General features: G+C 40.9%; 1 protein-coding gene across 2 annotated transcripts in view; it reads right to left on the bottom strand.

The window, feature by feature from the left end:
* Positions 1-15,951, bottom strand: part of LOC135511054 (disintegrin and metalloproteinase domain-containing protein 12-like) — a 155,140-nt gene extending 139,189 nt beyond the window's left edge. For both annotated transcript variants that reach the window (XM_064932538.1, XM_064932539.1), the window contains exon 1: positions 15,432-15,951. In XM_064932538.1, coding sequence (XP_064788610.1) covers positions 15,432-15,540 — 109 coding nt within the window. In that variant the 5' untranslated portion in view covers positions 15,541-15,951. The remainder of the gene's footprint in view (positions 1-15,431) is intronic.
* Between the last annotated feature and the right edge of the window lie 4,943 nt (positions 15,952-20,894).

Genomic DNA, 20,894 nt, shown 5'->3' with positions numbered 1-20,894 from the left:
GTGCTTCTTTGTGGAGATTTCAATGCAAGAACAGGTTCTGAGCCTGACTACACTGATGCGGGAGGTAACCACCACATATTTGGACACCCCTCCTTATACAGTAGCCCTATTATAAATAATAGAAACAGTCCTGACCAAATACTGAACAAAAATGGAAAGGAGTTAGTACATCTCTGTCGAGCCTTAGGCCTGTACATGCTTAATGGTAGAATCAAAGGGGACTCTTTAGGTCAGTTTACTTACTGCTCAGCTCTTGGGACAAGTGTAGTCGATTATGCCATCACTGACATTGACCCCTCTTCCATTAGTGCATTCACTGTCAGACCACAGACACCCTTGTCAGATCACAGTCAGATCAACGTGTTTCTGAAGAAATTAACCGGCAATATTCATTCAAAAAAACAGCCCAATAAACTCTACAACATAAACCAATCATACAGATGGGCTCCAAACAGTGCAGAGAGATTCACTGAAACATTGAACTCAAATGAAATAATGAACTCTATACAGTTTTTCAATAACTCACGGTACCAAAACAATAAAGATGGTGTCAATTCAGCTACTCAAAACATCAACTGCATATTCCAAAAAGCAGCATCGAAAGCAAATTTGAGAAAACCAAAGAAATGCAACATCAGAAGCAAAAATCAAAATGTTTCTGACAAATGGTTTGATAATGAATGTGAAACAATTAGAAAACACTTGAGACAAATGTCAAACAAAAAACATAAGCAGCAAAACAACCCAGAGCTACGATATGAATACTTTGAAACTCTGAAACAGTATAAACAAACACTGAAACGCAAGAAATTTAATTATACCAACAGGACACTTGATGAAATTGAAAACGCAATTGACCAAAATCAGTTCTGGGACATGTGGAACAATTTAAGCACAACAAAGCCACAAGAATTAGCAATACAAGATGTAGGAATTTGGAAAACTTATTTTGATAATCTATACAAAAACATCCCACAAAAAGACTTGCAACAGAACCAATTAGAAATTAAAGAAAAATTGAACATCCTTGAATCAGTCATTAAAAACAACCAAAATCCATTAGATTACCCAATAACCCAACAAGAACTAAATGAAAAGCTAAAATCTATTAAATCAAAGAAGGCTTGTGGTCTAGACAACATCAGAAATGAAATGCTGAAAAACAGCACACCTGAGTTGCAAAATGCTGTGCTTAAATTGTTCAACATGGTTTTAACTTCTGGCTGCTTCCCTGATGTCTGGAACCAGGGGCTCATCTCCCCTATCCACAAAAGTGGAGACAAATCAGACCCTAATAATTACAGGGGAATTTGCGTAAACAGTAACTTGGGAAAGATTTTCTGTAGCATTTTGAATTCAAGAATTCAAACCTTTCTTCAAGAAAAATTTTTTATAAGTAAATGTCAAATTGGCTTTCTCCCTAACCATCGCACTACTGACCATATATACACCTTACACACACTAATTAATAAACACGTCCACCAAAAAAAAGAGGGCAAAATCTTTGCTTGCTTTATTGACTTTAAAAAAGCATTTGATTCGATTTGGCACGAAGGGCTATTCTACAAAATTCTACAAAGTGGACTTGGTGGTAAGGTATATGACTTAATAAAATGTATGTACACAGAAAACAAGTGTGCAATAAAAATCAAAAACCAAAGAACAGAATTTTTTTTCACAATGTCGAGGTGTGAGACAAGGCTGCAGTTTGAGTCCAAATCTTTTCAACATTTATATCAATGAATTAGCAGACATGTTGGACCAATCTCCAGCCCCAGGACTCACACTATTTGACACAGAGGTGAAATACCTGCTATATGCTGATGACGTGGTACTTCTATCACCAACCAAAGAAGGTCTTCAACAGAAAATTAATATTCTGGAGCAATATTGCCATAATTGGGCCCTGGCAGTAAATTTCCCAAAAACTAAAATCATGATTTTCCAAAAAAAAGATGTCAGAAACACAAATATAAATTCACCCTGAACAACACCTTAATTGAACACACAAAAAATTACACCTATCTTGGTCTGACCATATCTGCATCGGGAAACTTTAATATGGCAGTGAATGCACTCAAAGAAAAAGCCCGCAGAGCAATGTATGCAATAAAAATGAAATTATTCAAAATCAACATCCCAATTAGAATTTGGACTAAAATATTTGACAGTGTAATCCTACCAATAGCTCTTTATGGAAGTGAGGTTTGGGGGCCACTCAATAAACTGGACTTTAAAATGTGGGACAAACATCCAATTGAAGCCCTACATGCAGAATTCTGTCGGAAAATCCTACAAGTTCAGAGAAATACACCAACTAATGCATGTAGGGCAGAATTGGGCCGTTTTCCAGTAATAATGAAAATACAGAAAAGATCATTAAAATTTTGGCTACATCTGAATTCAAGTCCAAATTCAAGTCTGCAATTTAAATCACTTCAAACCCAAGAGCTGAGCCCAGAAACGAGCCCTCTCAGTCAGCTGGTGTTGGACCTCACCAACCAAGCTGACACCAGCACTGCTTCAAAAGAAAGAATTCCAATAAGCAAAATCATGAACCAATCAAAGGAATCATATTTACAACATTGGAAAAATGAAACAAAATCCCAAAGCTGACTAAATTGCTATCTGACCCTAAACAGAGAATATGAATTGGCTGATTATCTCTACTCTGTCAGAGATACGAAGCAGAGACAGATCCTTACCAAGTACAGGCTGAGTGACCACCGATTGGCAATAGAAACCGGCAGACATAAAAAGACATGGCTACCCAAAGAGGAGCGTGTATGTGGTCACTGCATAACAGGGGAGGTAGAGACAGAGATGCACTTTCTCCTTTACTGTGATAAATATTCCTCACAAAGAGATTCATTATTCACAGAAATTACTAAACATATTCCAAATTTTTACAAATTGAACCCAGAGGAAAAACTAAGAATCCTCATGGGCGAAGGAGCAATGGCTCCTCTTGCAGCCAAATATGTATTTTCCTGCCATAGCCTGAGGGACACTGAATAATAACATCTGCATAGTAAGCAGTAACTTAATTGTTATTGCTATTATTGTTATTACTGTAATTATTATTATTTTTGTATTTAATTTTGTATTATTATTTACTACACTTTTATATTTTATATTTGCTATCATTTAGAATTTTGTTACAATGTATATTGTATACATTGTTGCTTTGGCAATATTGACACAATGTTTTTCATGCCAATAAAGCAGTTTGAATTTGAATTTGAAAGAGAGCGAGAGAGAAAGACAGACAGAAACAGAGAGAGAGAGAGAGAGAGAGAGAGAGAGAGAGAGATCATTAACAGCAGACTCATGCATTTCTTCAGTGAAAACAATGTACTGAGCAAATGTCAAATTGCCTTTTTACCAAATTACTGTATGACAGACCACGTATTCACCCTGCACACTCTAATTGACAAACAAACAAACCAAAACAAAGGCAAGGTCTTCTCATGCTTTGTTGATATCCAAAAAGCTTTCGACTCAATTTGGCTTGCTATACAAAACAATGGAAAGTGGTGTTCGTGGAAAAACATACGACATTATAAAAGTTATGTACGCAAACAACAAGTGTGCGGTTAAAATTGGCAAAAAACCCATTTTTTTCCACAGGGCTGGGGGGTGAGACAGGGATGCAACTTAAGACCCACCGTCTTCAACATATATATCAACGAATTGGCGAGGGCAATATAACAGTTTGTAGCACCCGGCCTCACCCTACTATAATCTGAAGTCAAATGTCTCCTGCTTGCTGATGATCTGGTGCTTCTGTCCCCAACCAAGGAGGGCCTAGAGCAGCACCTCGAACTCCTGTCAGACCTGGGCCCTGACAGTAAATCTCAGTAAGACAAAATTGATGATGTTCCAAAAAGGTCCAATTGCCAGGACCACGAATACAAATTCCATCTAGACACCGATAACCTAGAGCACACAAAAAATGATACATACCTCGGCCTAAACATCAGCGCCACAGGTAAATTTCACAAAGCTGTGAACAACTTGAGAGACAAGGCAAGAAGGGCCTTCTATGCCATCAAAAGGAACATAAAATTCAACATACCAATTAGGATCTGGCTAAAAATACTTGAATCAGTTATAGAACCCATTGCCCTTTATGTTTGAGGTCTGGGGTCTGCTCACCAACCAATAATTCACATAATTGGACAAAAATCAAAATGAGACTCCGCATGCAGAATTCTGCAAAAATATCCTCTGTGTACACCGTAAAACGCCAAATAATGCATGCAGAGCAGAAATAGGCTGATTCCCAAACCATCACATACAGAGAAATTAACCTGGAGAAGAGCCCTCCAAGCAAGCTGGTCTTGGGGCTCTGTTCACAAACACAAACAGACCCCACAGAGCCCCAGGACAGCAGCACAATTAGACCCAACCAAATCATGAGCAAAGAAAAAGATAATTACTTGACACATTGGAAAGATTTCACAAAAAAAACAGAGTAAACTAGAATGCTATTTGGCCCTAAACACAGTGACAGAATACAGAATTCCTGACCACCGTGACTGACCCAAAATTAAGCAAATCTTTGACTATGTACATACTCTTTGACTATGTACAGAATAGCCTTGCTTTTGAGAAAGGCTGCCATAAGCAGACTTGGCTTTCAAGAGAAGACAGGCTATGTGCACACTGCCCACAAAACTAGGTGGAAACTGAGCTGCAATTCTTAACCTCCTGCAAAATGTATGACCATATTAGAGACACATATTTCCCTCAGACTACACAGAAAGAGGGATACTTAGTCAGTTGTACAACGGAATGCCTTCAACTGAAATGTGTGCAGTGAGCTGCCTTAATCGACATCTTCGTCTTTGGCGCCTGGGGAACAGTGGGTTAACTGCCTTGCTCAGGGGTAGAATGACATATTACTTGTTAGCTCGGGGATTCAATCCAGCAACCTTTCAGTTACTGGTCCAACGCTCTAACCACTAGGCTACCTGCCTCCCCACAAAGAATTTGAAAACAAATCCAATTTTGATAAACCCCCATATCTTTTGGGTGAAATACCAGTGTGCAATCATAGCAGCAAGATGTGTGACCTGTTCTCACAAGAAAAGGTCAACCATTGAAGAACAAACACCATTGTAGATACAAACTACATTTATTTTGCCTTTTGTACTTTAACTATTTGCACATCATTACAACACTGTATATAGACATAATAGGACATTTGTAATGTCTTTATTATTTTGGAACTTTTGGGAGTGTAATGTTTACTGTACATTTTTTATTGGTTTATTTCACCTTTGTTTATTATCTATTTCACTTGCTTTGGCAATGTAAACATGTGTTTCCCATGCTTTTTAAAGAGAGAGAGAGAGAGAGAGAGAGAGAGAGAGAGAGAGAGAGAGAGAGAGAGAGAGAGAGAGAGAGGAGAGAGAGAGAGGAGGGAGATAGACAGAGAAAGAGAGACAGAGAAGAGAGAGAGAAGAGAGACAGAGAAGAGAGACAGAGAAAGAGAGACAGAGAAAGAGAGACAGAGAAGAGAGACAGAGAAGAGAGACAGAAGAGAGACAGAGAAAGAGAGACAGAGAGACAGAGAAAGAGAAGAGACAGAGAAAGAGAGACAGAGAAAGAGAGACAGAGAAAGAGAGACAGAGAAAGAGAGACAGAGAAAGAGAGACAGAGAAGAGAGACAGAAGAGAGACAGAGAAAGAGAGACAGAGAAAGAGAGACAGAGAAAGAGAGACAGAGAAAGAGAGACAGAGAAAGAGAGACAGAAAGAGAGACAGAGAAAGAGAGACAGAAAGAGAGACAGAGAAAGAGAGACAGAGAAAGAGAGACAGAGAAGAGAGCTGAGAGAGTAATAATGATGAGTGAGACATAAATATCCCCTCCAAAAAGGCTTTACGTTCCCTGTTACTGTGATGGTAGAAGTTAGCATGTCTTGGCGGTATGCATGATATTTTTCACTCATCATTATTCACGATTCATTCAGGACTATCTGGAATCATGGTAGTATCCACATTAATGTAGAAGTGTTTAGAAACATTCTATTCGTATTTACAATAAAAGTGACTCTAAAATGGCACAATACATTATTTACCATTCATTTCTATTAGGCACAAAATTAATCTGAAACACAACCAAATCAAACAGCAAATGCATCCAACAAGTTTGTAGAGTCACAATCTTGATGTTTTCATTGTTTGCTTTAAATACCGGACCAAATACTTAACTTTTCACTACTTTAATACACATTTAAATCCCAATACATTTGGTCCCCTAAAATTGGGGAACTATGTACAAAAAGTGCTGTAATTTCTAAACGGTTCACCAGATATGGACGGAAATACACTCAAATTAAAGCTGACAGTCTGCACCTTTAACCTCATAGTCAATTCAAATTCAAAGTGCTGGAGTACAGAGGTAAAACAACAAACAAATGTAACTGTCTCAATACTTTTGGAGCTCACTGTTGGTAGTATATAAACCAACAGTGTACCTTCCTGGGAACATTATATTGTTTTACAAATCTAATTGGCAATGCAAGGGATTGCCTGTCATGTGCATATCTCTGTAACATCAATGAGTCTTTGAATGAGGAACCATCCATTGAAGTCAATAGTGCTGGACCCATTCTGTTAACACTAACAAAACCCAATCAAATCGATTCTGTAGCATGCATCGTTTAACTACCTGAACTTCTAGCAGCATAGACTTGCTTTAATGCCATCTCATCACTCTGAAAGTACAGTACTCCAGTACAAAGGAAGGCCCCATTCATAAGACACAAGCCTCTTTTGAGCCAGTTATGGTTTTAGGGCTAACGCTACAACATCAAAGAAAATGCTTTCCACTTCCCCTTATTAAAACTGTACCCGTATCCCTATGCACACAATAAAAGACCAAGTCGTTGAAACAATTCCTATTAGAAGCCATGTTCTCACACTAATAAAACCTATAGCTAGTGCTAACTCTCTCCTCTCTGTGATATTTATGATGAATGTGGCATAGCATGATATTGGATGCTAAAGGCAACCTGAAAAGAAACCTCTTACATAGCACAACCCAGTAAGCCTTTCTTTATGGCTTACATACTGCCCTGTGGAACATCAATGTAGCTAGTTGCCAAAACCAAAATAGTGAATTGTCCTCATACATGATCCAGTGCTGCTTCACGTATGCCCTTAAAGCCAATCACAATATGGAGTATTTATGTGTTGCTATGACATCAACAGGACACCAAACAAAGCTGAAACAGCCTGGCGTTAGAATCATGCCAGAGGAGAAAAACTACAAGCATCAGTAGAGATCCTTCTTATCTGCGGGGTGGTATGGAGGTTAGATGGGGAATAATTTATACAAACATCCCCTCACCACCAGTCCCCCACCCAGTCCCTCTCTGGCCCTCCTTGAACTGTATGTAATGGGAGGACTGTTTTGCTGTGCTAAGTGGGACCAGTTGTCCTCTCTAGAAGTGCTCGTCATGCCGTCCAAGGCCCCTGGTGAAGTCATCTTTCTGTAGGGACCTCACTGTAGGTGTGTGTGTGTGTGTGTCTGGAGGCCATTGAAATTATTATCCCCGATTCCTCCTTCCATCGCCAGCTCCCTCCCTCCTTACCTTGCCAAGTGATAACACTCTACAGGCATGCAGTAATGAAGCTGGGGCTAACTGGAAAAGGGGATGTTAATCATGACTGTTGGGCCCCACACCCCCATTTCAAACAGCCAAGCCGATTAAGTGGAAGATTGGGTAAACATTGGGATGGTGGATCATGGTGAAATAATGGTAATTTGAAACCCCCAATGCTCACCACTTAAGCATGTTCTGTTAAGGGAGGGCCCTGAGGTGTGTGTGTGTCTGCGTGTGTGTGCCTGCGTGTGTGTGCATGTGTGTGTGTACAGTATGTCAATGTTTTGTGATATTTGCAGACAGAAATGTTTGATTTTGCTGCTGCAATTCAAGAAAATTTGCTGGACAGTTTTACGGGGAAAAAGTGGAAGCCCTCACGTAATATGCAGGGAATTGTTGTTTTTGCTAAAAAACACTGCGATCGCAGAATCCTGGAGGGAGTGGTATGTGTGAGTTCAGGGGGGATCCATGCCCTCCCATCCTTCAGGAGCTGCAGAGGAAGCATCGGCTTAGGAGCCACTTTTCACCTTGGATTCTGGCTCCGAGCTCTGGGGATCCCAGAATGGGGACCTGGCGATTCTGGCTTTCAGTAACTGATCACACATGCAGGAACACTGAACAGGCAGCTGCGGAGAAGCATGTTCACCTTAGTAAACCCAGCACAGGGGTTTTAGTGAAGACATTTGATCCATCTGAAAACACACATGGATGTTCAGATCACCTCAAAGGGCCCTCAAACTCTACATTTTTGCAGGCATGTGTGCAGTATGCTCACACACACAAACACATCAACAGGTTTAAGGCAAAGCACATTTCAGAGTAGCACTACTTCTCAGCACTCACCTTTCAATAAGTATTTAAATTATTATAATATTCTCTCAGTACCTCAGAACAAGCTCTGCTCACCATCAAAAGCATTCTAAAGGTCAATCCATAAAACTGACCAGGGGAAAACGTGTCATACTGGCTGTATTTATGCCTGCTTGAACGGCGAATAGCTCAGATACACATGAACACTTAAAATGACCCTGGGGACCGATAGAACATCGCTCAGAGACGCAGAAAAATGATACAACTTTCCTTTAAGTGAGTGATGGTGACCACTCCAATAGTGGCATGAAGAACGCTGGTGCTAAAAAAGTCCTCAAAGCTGCAACTGTCCCAATGATCACACACACACCCACACCCACACACAGACCACATGTGTCTGTCAGATTCACTCTGCACAATGAAGTCCTCTACCCTCTCCATCATTCCTTTCTTTACCTCTCAGGTGGCATTTAGGCTCACCTAGCATTGCCCCAATATTGGAGCCCCCTAGCATGGACCTCTTTTCATCCAGCCCTAATAATGGCATCCAATTGAGAAGCCTGGCATCTAGCATGGCACCGTTCTCTGTGAGTGTGCCCATGGGGTTCTCACACTGCTTCCGGTGTGGTGATCTGTTCTGCTGCTGTGTCGTGTCCACTACAAAAAAACTCAGGTTTGGGAATAACTGGCTAATACGAAGCTTTCCTCTCTCTGTATGTTAGCAATGTACTGCAGAACTATGGCAACTAGGGGTTTTGTCACTTTGTCTAAGTACGTTTTTTATACTGAAGAAAAATGTCAATGATTTTAATGGGTTACAGTTCATATGAGAAAATATGTAAATTGAAATTAATTCATTAGGCCCTAATCAACGGAATTCACATGACTTGGCAAAGGCGCAGCCATGGGTGGGCCTGGGAGGGCATAGGCCCACCCACTGGGGAGCCAGGCCCAGCCAATCAGAATGAGTTTTTCCCCACAAAAGGGCTTTAGTACAGACAGAAATACTACTCCGTTTCATCAGCTGTCCCGGTGGCTGGTCTCAGACAATCCCGCAGGTGAAGATACCAGATGTGGAGGTCCTTTGGTTACACATGGTCTGCTGTTGGGAGGCCGGTTGGAAGTACTGCCAAATTCCCTAAAACGTTGGATGCGGCTTACGGTAGAAAAATTAGCATTGAATTATCTGGCAACAGCTCTGATGGACATTCCTGCAGTAGGCATTCCAATTGCATGCACCCTCAAAACTTGAGACATCTGTGTCATTGTGTTGTGACAAAACTGCACATTTTCGAGTGGCCTTTTATTGTCCCCAGCACAAGGTGCATCTGTGTAATGATCATGCTGTTTAATCAGCTTCTTGATATGCCACACCTGTCAGGTGGATAGATAATCTTGGCAAAGGAGAAATGCACACTAACAGGGATATAAACAAATGTGTGCACAAAATTGTAGAGAAATAAGCTTTTTGTGCATATGTAAAATTTCTGGAATCTTTTAATTCAGCTCCTGAAATATGGGACTAACATTTTACAGTACATGTTGTGTTTATAATTTTGTTCATTATATAATTATAGTGAATTAGGTTTAGAGGAACTGTTTGCTGAGTGACATTTATGTAGTCTTTTTTTCCTCCAACTGAAACATTGATGATAAATCATGTGTCCGCCTTTCTTCTTTTTTGGCCTGCAATGACATTTGTGTATTTACAGATTATATGGTGACTCATAACAAGTATGTGTGTCAAAGTGGATTGACATTTTTGACCCGTTTCAAGAAGCTAGGCCTATGTCCACGTCACTACTTCACAGGAGAGGCATTTGAAAGTTGTTGTTTCTTAATCCATTTTTTTTTTGCCAGAAATTTCTTCTGGAACATGTCAACTACCATGTGACTTAATAACAAACTCGTAAATACTAATAAAATGGTTAAATCACAAGCCTATTTGGTTTAGCCACGGACAAATACAGGAACCTTCCCGCTAGCCATAATTGTCTGAGATAATAGATGGGCTGGACATGTCAAGAGATGAGTACGGATTGGTCTGCCATGTACCATGCTTCTGTCTACAGTATAACATGAGCTGCTCAGTATGTGTGGATAATCTTTTCTACCACTGCTCTTTTTAAAGATATCATGAATAACTGAAAAGGTGTTGCTTCTGCTCTCAACATTGCTGCCCTGAAGTTAATAGCACTATCGACAAAGATCAGTGGGAAAAAGTTGTGATGGACTACTTTCTGGAGGACGATTGTGCCATGCTGACTCTCTCTGACTCTGAAAACGAATCAGACGATGAGGAAATTCCTGATTTAGGTAAAAACATTTTTATTGAACCAGACATTGTAGAGTCTTCTGATAAAAGTGATGGGGAAGAAACAGCAATCAAGTGTTGATGTCACGGAAGAAGGAGACTGAGTTTTGAAATCATTGGAATGCCCAGTGGAAGCAGAGAGGTGATTGCCAAATGCGGAGAGCCGAAAAGAGAACACAGAAGGCTATTGTATAAAACGCCTGTCTCCGGATTACATCTTCCAACTAAGGGCAACTATGGCATCCATGACAGAGAGGGAGAAGAGTTCATCCATGTATACATAAGAGTCTAGCTACATTTTCAGATATTATATGTTTCTAATTTTGCCAGAAAGTCATTTTCATTGCAAGTTAAAACATACTGTTAGCTAGCTAGCTAACGTTAGCCGGCTGGCTCGCTACCTAATGTTACGTGTATGATCTGTGTAGTAATATTATCCGTATCTCAGAAATCCATTTGAATTGCTAGTTATAGCCTAATGTTAGATAGCTAGCTAACATTGAAGTTAGCTTTAGTTGCATGGTGCATGATAGTATGAGTTGGGATTAGGGTTCATTGTTTAGCTAGCTAGCTACATGTCTAAACAATGCAAGTAACCATTTCACATTTAAACCTTCTGTATCCTGTGCACGTGACAAATATATATGCACTTTCATTTGATTTGATATAGTGTGAGTTTACCAGAGACGGTATTGTGAAGAACAACATGACCTGCACCAAAGTCAGATTAGGATATAGGCCAAGGACTAGATGAAGTGTATTTTTACTTCTACAGTTTTTTTCTCCTACTTTCACCACTTTCAGTCTTGAAATCTTTGGTTGTTTACTTCACTACCTTACTCATTCTATTAAGCACATCAAATCAAATATATTGGTCACATACACGTACGTGTTTAACAGATGTCATTGAAGGTGTAGCGAAATGCTTGTGCTTCTAGCTCCGACAGTGCAGTAATATCTAACGTGTAATAGCTAACAGTTTCACAACATATTCCAAAAATACACGTAAATCTAAGTAGGAATGAATTAAGAATATATTTACATATATGTCAGAGCAGCATTGGACTAAGATGCAGTGGAATAGTATAGAATACAGTATATACATATGAGATGGGTGATGCAATATTTAAAAACAATTAAAGTGACTAAGGTACTGTAGTATAGTATAGAGTACAGTTTATACATATGAGATGAGATTATTAAGGTGGCTAGTGTTTAATTTCCTTAAAGTGGCCAGAGATTCCTAATCTATGTCTATAGGCAGCAGCCTCTGATGTGCTGGAGATGGCTGTTTAACAGTCAGTGGTGTAGTATAGAATACAATGCAGTAAATACATATGAAATGGGTAATGCAATATGTAAACACAATTTAAAAGTGACTAAGATACCGTAGAATAGTGTGGTGTGAAGTTTATACATATGAAATGAGTAATGCTAGATCCGGAAACATTATTAAAATGCCTAGTGATCCTTTTCTAAAAGTGGCCAGTGATTCCTAATCTATGTCTATAGGCACCCGCCTCTGATGTGCTAGTGATGGCTGACGATGAGAGAGATGGCTTCACATGTGAATCATTAAAGAGATGGGTGGGGCTAAGACTTAAGAGGGTGTGAATGATGCTGAATGGGTGTAGGCAAAGAAGAGCTCTCCAGTAGGTGTACCAAAACATTCACGGCGTTACAAGTTTATCAACTTTCAAAGCAGATTTTTTCCCCCATTGTTTCTCTATGATATACTATTTTCAAGCTGAGTCTCTACTTTTATCCAATGTAAAAAATAAAAAATAATTTCAAATGTTGCTACATAGTACCGAATCCAGGCGGTGGGTCATATTTGTGAGTGTATTTTCTGCACTCACTTGTGCACTCATGTGTGCATGCATCTGTGTGTTGGGATCCATGTCAGGTCGTGTGTTTGTCTGTTTGTTCTCAGGGTGGTGCAGCAGCAACGTTTGCCAAGCAGCAGGTAGCTAAATCACAAAGACAACTTTAATGGCCAATGACGGCTAACAGAGAGAGACACTGATAACTATGTCTCACAGTCCCAAGACGGCCACAACTAATGCCAACATGTCCCCATAATGTCAAAGACCGCCAATGAGCTGGGGCCTGAAACCAGGAAGACTATTCCCTCAATGGGTTTTCCAGAGGGAGGAGTGGCAACGGTGGCAGCCGTCAGCCATACATCAGCATTCCAGAGCATTCTGAGGGGTGACATGAGTTACATCCAGCGCTACACTCCTCAAGGAAAGTCTGTGTGTCTCAGACTGTGCTTCTGTGTGTCCTTTCTTGTACGGTCAGAGTAAAATCTTCAATTTCCCGGCCCCTCCTCCACTATTTTTGGACGCAACCAAAGTCTGACTGAATAGATAATATCCTCAAATCTAATCATGGTAATTTGGCTCCTTCTAATTGTTTATTGAACTCTGGATAAATCACAAACCTAAAAGTACACAACCGTGTTTAAATCTATGTAGGCTAATTGGAATAAACAAGATTAAGAGTTTATCGGTCTGAAATGAAACAGCCATTCACTAAGAGGCTCTTATCAAAGCAGACCGACCTCCCACTCATCTTCACGTTGTTTGACAACCCTGTAGTAACACAGTAATTAGGATAATATCGCTCCTCTAGCTATGATTATGGTTAAGCAACTCAATTTATATTTTCTCTGGGATGACAGTCCAGCTTTTCTGGGAGGTCTTGGAGACTCCCCCTCATTTGACAATCACCACTGAACACAGTAGGATCCTACAGCCTCTATGGGAAAGAATGATATTCATTGTGACATGAAGCCACAATGGCATTGAGTCTGAAAGATATCCTTTCAGTTATCTCTAAATTGCAGGTGAGAAGGTGAACATTGGCAAACTATCACTATTGAGAAAGTTCTATGAGAACTTGACTGTATGATGTAGCCTAGACATTTTTTAAAAACCTCTATTTAACTAGGCCAGTCAGTTAAGAACAAATTTCATTTTCAATGACGGCCTAGGAACAGTGGGTTAACTGCCTGTTCAGGACAGAACGACAGATTTGTACCTTGTCAGCTCAGGGATTTGAACTTGCAACCTCTCGGTTGCTAGCCCACCACTCTAACCACTAGGCTACCTTGCCGCCCCATTGAAAATAAGACATCGATATCTTATTATAAGAGTAGAGTACATCCAATATTTCACGTCCGTTGATGATGATGACATGCCAACTACCACTACGTGGACGAGCTCAGGAGATATCCTGCAGACATCAAGGCATGGTTTTGCCCCATTACGTGGAGGAGCTCAGGAGATATCCTGCAGACATCAAGGCATGGTTTTGCCCCATTACGTGGAGGAGCTCAGGAGATATCCTGCAGACATCAAGGCATGGTTTTGCCCCATTACGTGGAGGAGCTCAGGAGATATCCTGCAGACATCAAGGCATGGTTTTGCCCCATTACGTGGAGGAGCTCAGGAGATATCCTGCAGACATCAAGGCATGGTTTTGCCCCATTTCAATACACACTATTCTCAAACTATTTTGTACACCCTGTTCAGAGCCAAGCAGGTCCCAGAGTGTAATGTTTGTGTGTTTCTAAAATATATTCTGTTTTAGTGGCCTCTCAGAGCGTAGCAGATGGAGCGATAACACTGTCATTGCCATTTGTCTCTGCTGTAATGTTGAGATGATGGAGAATGAATAAACTAGGGTATATGTGGGGTTATTAGATATAGGCCTAACTTAACCCATCTAATAGATACACTCACTAATGTTATAGTTCATGGAGGGACCATAGAAGTTGCTCAAACACAGGTTTATCCAGGTTACCAAATACCCACTACAAAACTATTTTTTTATCCGGACTGTTTCTTAACTTCTCACTCTCTCTCTACCACTGACTCTGAGACAGAAAGGCTCTACTCAGGTGGATTGGAGAAGGAGGATACGAGCTGTTCTGAGGCCAGTCCCGGTGTCTTAGTCCAGCTGACAGGCTGAGGCTCTCACTAGATCCTCTCTCTTATCAAAGGATGCATCTCACATACACTCTCACACTCCAGAGGTGGTTTGGTCACCTCATCCAGCACAGCTCTAATCTCCTTAGTAGTATCTCACTCACTCACTCACTCATCTTGCTCTCTGTATGTCAGTCTCTTTCTGTTTGTCTGTCTCTCTCGCTCTCCTCTCGCTCTCTGTATCTGTATCTGTCTCATTCTGTATTTCTGTCTCTCTCTCTCTCGTTATGTCTCTGTCAGACACACATTGATTTGAACATAAGCAGGCAATGTTTGGTGAGCTAAACTCATCCACCCAGCACTGCTGTCACTTTCCTGCTATTGTCTCATCTCACTTTGCAGGAATCAATAGCCCCAGGATACACCTCAGTAACAAACCTCTCTCTCTTCCTCTAACACACACACACACACACACACACACACACACACACACACACACACACACTTAAAATTGTTTTAGATTTGACCAAACCCAGATGCAGAAAAAATGTTTTTGTAGCCTTGGGATTTCTGCATTAATGGGTAACTTGGATATAAAAGCTGAATTAAGCTTGATACCGTTTAACTTTACATACTTAGACTTTTACATTTTAATTGACATAAATGTGATACAGTAGCCCATGTATCTACACTTCCAATGTAAACTACTGCAAAATAAAACTGTCAGAATGGCTGATGGCAAATTCAAATAGAGACTTACCATCATGTAAATTCAGAAGTGTGTTGTCTGTATTGCCCGTTGCTGTTGACATGGACAAGACATGAAAAACCATTAGAAATGCAAAGTTCGTCCAACGCCAGTTAGTCATTTTGCCCGATTTGGGAAAGAAATGCGTTCAGGGTGAATTATTGCACCGACACGACCATAATATGCTGTCCACGACTGATTGACAGATACGGGATGCAAGCAGTAGAGTGGGATCAGCTCCGAAACAGAGGAAGAACAAGTATTGACTTCTTATAGCGGGACCACGAAAGAGGAGCTGTCAAAAACTTTTCATCCAAGCATGCTGAAATCCCTGCGTGTCGCACTCAAGGACTTGGCAGTAATGTCACCAAGACACTGACAACTGAGTTTGAAAAATTAGAAGTAAGCGGGTGCGACAGAAAACAGAGAGAGAGATAGCCTACATAAAAAATCTGATTCAGAGACCAGCGTACTCTTTAACATCAGAGCCGCTACACTCTACAATGTCCATGTGCGCTTGTAAGGACTAGATCCGTTGGGTCCTAGCGCCGCGAGGGTCCTAGCGCCGCGAAGGTAAAATGCACCTTTGTAAAAAAAAGAGCATCCAATCATAGAGTTTCTAAACCCTGAGGCGCAACATCGCGAGACTTCCGGGAACGCTTGCAAACAGACCCAGCAGTCCAGGGTTTTGTCTTTGAGAAGTCAGTGAGACCAAAATAATGGTGTTCCAAAAAAGGTCCAGTCACCAGGACCACAAATACAAATTCCATCTAGACGCCATTGCCCTAGAGCACACAAAAAACTATTCATACCTTGGCCTAAACATCAGTGCCAAAGGTAACTTCCACAAAGCTGTGAACGATCTGAGAGACAAGGCAAGAAGGGCCTTCTATGCCATCAGAAGGAACATAAAATTCAACATACCAATTAGGATCTGGCTAAAAATACTTGATTCAGTCATAGAACCCATTGCCCTTTATGGTTGTGAGGTCTGAGGTCTGCTCACCAACCAAGATTAAAAAAATGGGATAAACACCAAATTGAGACTCTGCATGCAGAATTCTGCAAAAACATCCCCAGTGTACAACGTAGAACACCAAATAATGCATACAGAGCAGAATTAGGCCGATACCCACAAATTATCCAAATCCAGAAGAGCAGCTAAATTCTACAACCACCTGAAAGGAAGCGATTCCCAAACCTTCCATAACAAAGTTATCACCTACAGAGAGATGAACCTGGAGAAGAGTGCCCTAAGCAAGCTGGTCCTGGGGCTCTGTTCACAAACACAAACACACCCCAGAGAGCCCCAGGACAGCAGCACAATTAGACCCAAGCAAATCATGAGAAAATAAAAAGATTATTACTTGACACAATGGAAAGAATTAACAAAAAAACAGAGCGAACTAGAATGCTATTTGGCCCTAAACAGAGAGTACACAGTGGCAGAATACCTGACCACCAGGACTGACCCAAACTTAAGGAAAGCTTTGACTATGTACAGTGAGCATAGCCTTGCTATTGAGAAAGGCCACCGTAGGCAGACATGGCTCTCAAGAGAAGACAGGCTATGTGCACACTGCCCACAGAATTAAGTGGAAACTGAGCTGCACTTCCTAACCTCCTGCCCAATGTATGACCATATTAGAGACACATATTTCCCTCAGATTTCACAGATCCACAAAGAATTTGAAAACAAACCCAATTTTGATAAACTCCCATATCTACTGGGTGAAATTTCAGTGTGCCATCACAGCAGCAAGATTTGTGACCTGTTGCCACAAGAAAAGGGCAACCAGTGAAGAACAAACAAATGTTGACTGTTCATTTTTATTGTTTATTTCACTTTTGTATATTATCTACCTCACTTGCTTTGGCAATGTTAACACATGTTTCCCATGCCAATAAAGCCCTTTGAATTGAATATATATATATATATATATATATATATATATATATATATATATATATTTAGTTGTTAATTTTTCGAAATCTAAAGGCACAACCTAGATTCAAACCAATGTCTTAAGTAGTTGGCTGTCTTAAGTAGCTGGTTGTCTTAAGTAGCCGGTTGTCTTAATTAGCTGACTGTCTTAAGTAGCTGAAGAAGTTATGACTCCAACCTGGTGAAAGACAAACTGACAAACTGACACATTTTCATTTTCATCAAAAACAAACAGGAGTGTCTTTGATTTGATGGCCTTCACGTGCACAGTTTGGACTGAAACGACAGTTAGATAACGTGTTTATGCACATGAACTTAGCTACCTAATGTTGCCATGACATCGCCTACAAGTGTGATTGGGGAATTCTATTGGAGAAGCAGTTTCTGCCTGTCTTCCTACTGTACTGTCTTTGATCCAATGTACCCTGACAACTCACAGCGCAGGGAGAGCTGTGACCACACGGGTCTGGAAAGAAGGCTGTTTCTTAATGCAATATTATCTCAGAAATTGTGTGATGGTTTGATTGGTTCTATCAAATGTTGTTTTTTTTTCCTCGGGGGTTGAGGCCTCATTGTTAGGATTGTAAAATCTAACTGTTGTAATGAAAGAGGGCAACGCTCGGGGTTATATGTGGCTGTGCGTGTCGATGGTTTGAGTGAGCACAGCCCCCTTCGTTATCGACGCGTTGGGTCGACAATATCAAAGATCCATTCCAGACGGAAGTCAGGAGTAGTGATGGGCAATCCGTGGTTTTTCGGTGAGCCGGATCGTTCGGCTCTGTTCACCTAATTTGCTCCAAAACGTCTCTTCGCTCAGAAAAATCATGAAAAATACAACATTTATAATGTAAAGCCTGAACAGTTGCCTACCATTGTCAGATTGTGAAAATTACAATTTTACCTGACTAAATTAAATCGCTTGTTAAATGAATGACTCTTTCACAGATGCGATTCAGTTCCTGACGCTCACAAAAAAGAGCCATTCAAAAATACCCGTTTGTTCACTAGTCAGCAGAACTTTGAGATTTAGGTGTTAACCACACTACATCCAATGGGCATCTACTGCCATATCAAGGTCACTTGATATGTTTAAGGTATACTCTTCTACCACATATAAAATGTAACTTGGATATGTGTAAACATTTACTGTAGGCCTATTTCAACATTGAGGTAATATTAAGCTGTACATATATGGTGTAATATTACATTTACAGCAATACAATATGCCTTGTAATCTCGGTGAACCCAGAACTAAATATTGCGTAATTTGGTCAGTTGGCTGTCGATGAGAGATTATACCACAAGAGATTTCCTGTCACATTAAGACAGTGGACAACATCTAATTTCCTCATTGCATTTGACATGCTACCTGCTCCTGCACATGTTCATCTGGTCTGTGACAGTAGCAGGTTGACGTTTATTGTCATAAGTCTTGCCCAGGAGGCAGAATGGAGCAATTTCCGCTAAATAGACCAGCTGAAAAGTCCAAATTGTCTATGTTGTAAAAATTAATGTAAAAATTAGCTTTTTGTCTTAATTTAAGGTTAGGAGCGTGGTTAGCGTTAAGGCTAGGTTTAAAATAATATTTTATGACTTAGTGGCTGTGCCAGCTAGTGACCACTCTGCAGTGCTGCCTCCAGTACATGAGTCATCTCAATAAATGCCAACCTGCTCTGTCTACGGTATGCTGCAGGCCAAACGGACAGATGTCTCTTAGTAGGAAGTGTCAGTTCTAATGAATCTCCATAGCTCAAGTGTCTGCAAATGAAGGAAATTATGTCCATCCAGGTCGAATGCACCATTCTTTGCTAAATTACTAAATACTAATTTGGTCCCCTTTGACTGAACACATTTTAATCTTGTGGCGGGCCAGATGCTGACTCCTGTTATCAGTTGTACAGTGTTTCCTCCAACACATTGGTGCGGCTGGCTTTTGGGTTAAGCGGGCTGGTGTTAAGGAGTGCATTTCGGCAGGTCATGTTTCGGAGGACACATGACTCAACCTCTCTCGAGACCATTGTGGAGTTGCAGCGAAGAGACAAGTACTAAGGCCTCGAAACAAGGAAAATTCTAAGTGACCCCAAACTTTTGAACGGTAGTGTACATATGATATGAGTAATGCAAGATATGTAAACATTATTAAGTGGCTAAGATACCGTAGAATAGTATAGAATACAGTATATACATATGAGATTACTAATGCCAGATATGTAAACATTATTAAAGGGACTAGTGTACAATTCCTTAAAGTGGCCAGTGATTTCTAGTCTATGCCTATAGGCAGCAGCCTCTAATGTGCTAGTGATGGCTGTTTAACAGTCTGATTACCTTGAGATAGAATCTGTTTTTCAGTCTCTCGGTCCCAGCTTTAATGCACCTGTACTGGCCTCGCCTTCTGGATGATAGCGGGGTGAACAGGCAGTGGCTCAGGTGGTTGATGTCCTTGATGATCCTTTTGTCCTTCCTGTGACATCGGGTGCTGTAGGAGTCCTGGAGGGCAGGTAGTTTTCCCCCGGTAAGGCGCTGGGCAGATTGCACCACCCTCTGGAGAGCCTTGCGGTTGCGGAGGGTGTAGTTGCCGTATCAGGCGGTGATACAGCCTGACAGGATTCTTTCAATTGTGCATCTGTAAAAAAGTTTGTGAGGGTTTTAGGTGACAAGCCACATTTCTTTAGCCTCCTGAGGTTGAAGAGACTCTGTTGCGCCTTCTTCCCCACACTGTCTGTGTGGGTGGTCCATTTCAGTTTGTCAGTGATGTGTATGCCAAGGAACTTGAAGCTTTCCACCTTCTCCACTGCGGTCCCATTTATGTAGATAGGGGGCTGCACCCTCTGCTGTTTCCTGAAGTCCACGATCATCTCCTTTGTTTTGTTGACGTTGAGTGAGAGGTTGTTTTCCAATTCAATTTAATTGAAATTACATGGAAACAACGTTGATTCAAGAAGTGTGTGCCCAGGCAGTAGGCTATATGATTTTTTGCTGCTGTATGCTCTTGAGAAACCTAGGCTGATAGGCATCCCTCGCCTCATAATCTAATGTCTCTCAGTCTGTGCTCAGCCACTGGAACAGGGCTACATGGCTTGGTGGCTATAGAAAGTAATTCCCAAGAGAAGGTCAGTTCTAGCAATACAGTGGTTTTTGGGGTATTGTTAAAAGATCCCGTTTAGCCTAAAGGGGCATTTAGACGCTCTATGGACTGTACATGAATAGTTTCAATGTTCTGTTCTGCCTGTGTCTAATGTGGTTGCATAATGCCACAATTCGCTCTATTGTAAGGGCCCCTAACCCAACGTAGGAGGCGTAGAAAGACGCCTGTGGGGAGTCCCAACTTCTGTTTTTCAGGGGAAACAGAGGTTAGGTTGAAACTACTGTATCCCTGAAAACCAGAAACATCCGCTTTCTTCCAACGCCGCTGAAGGTCGGACCCATACAGCATGAAGATGGTCAGATTAGATTTTGTTTAGCTGTCTGTCTCTTGTTTCACATGTAATCCTGGGCTTCGCAAGCTGGACCTGGGGTAGACTTAACAG

The sequence above is a fragment of the Oncorhynchus masou genome, chromosome 23 (genome assembly GCF_036934945.1).
Source record: "Oncorhynchus masou masou isolate Uvic2021 chromosome 23, UVic_Omas_1.1, whole genome shotgun sequence".
NCBI lineage: Eukaryota > Metazoa > Chordata > Actinopteri > Salmoniformes > Salmonidae > Oncorhynchus > Oncorhynchus masou.
This window is presented reverse-complemented; position numbering and strand designations above follow the sequence as displayed.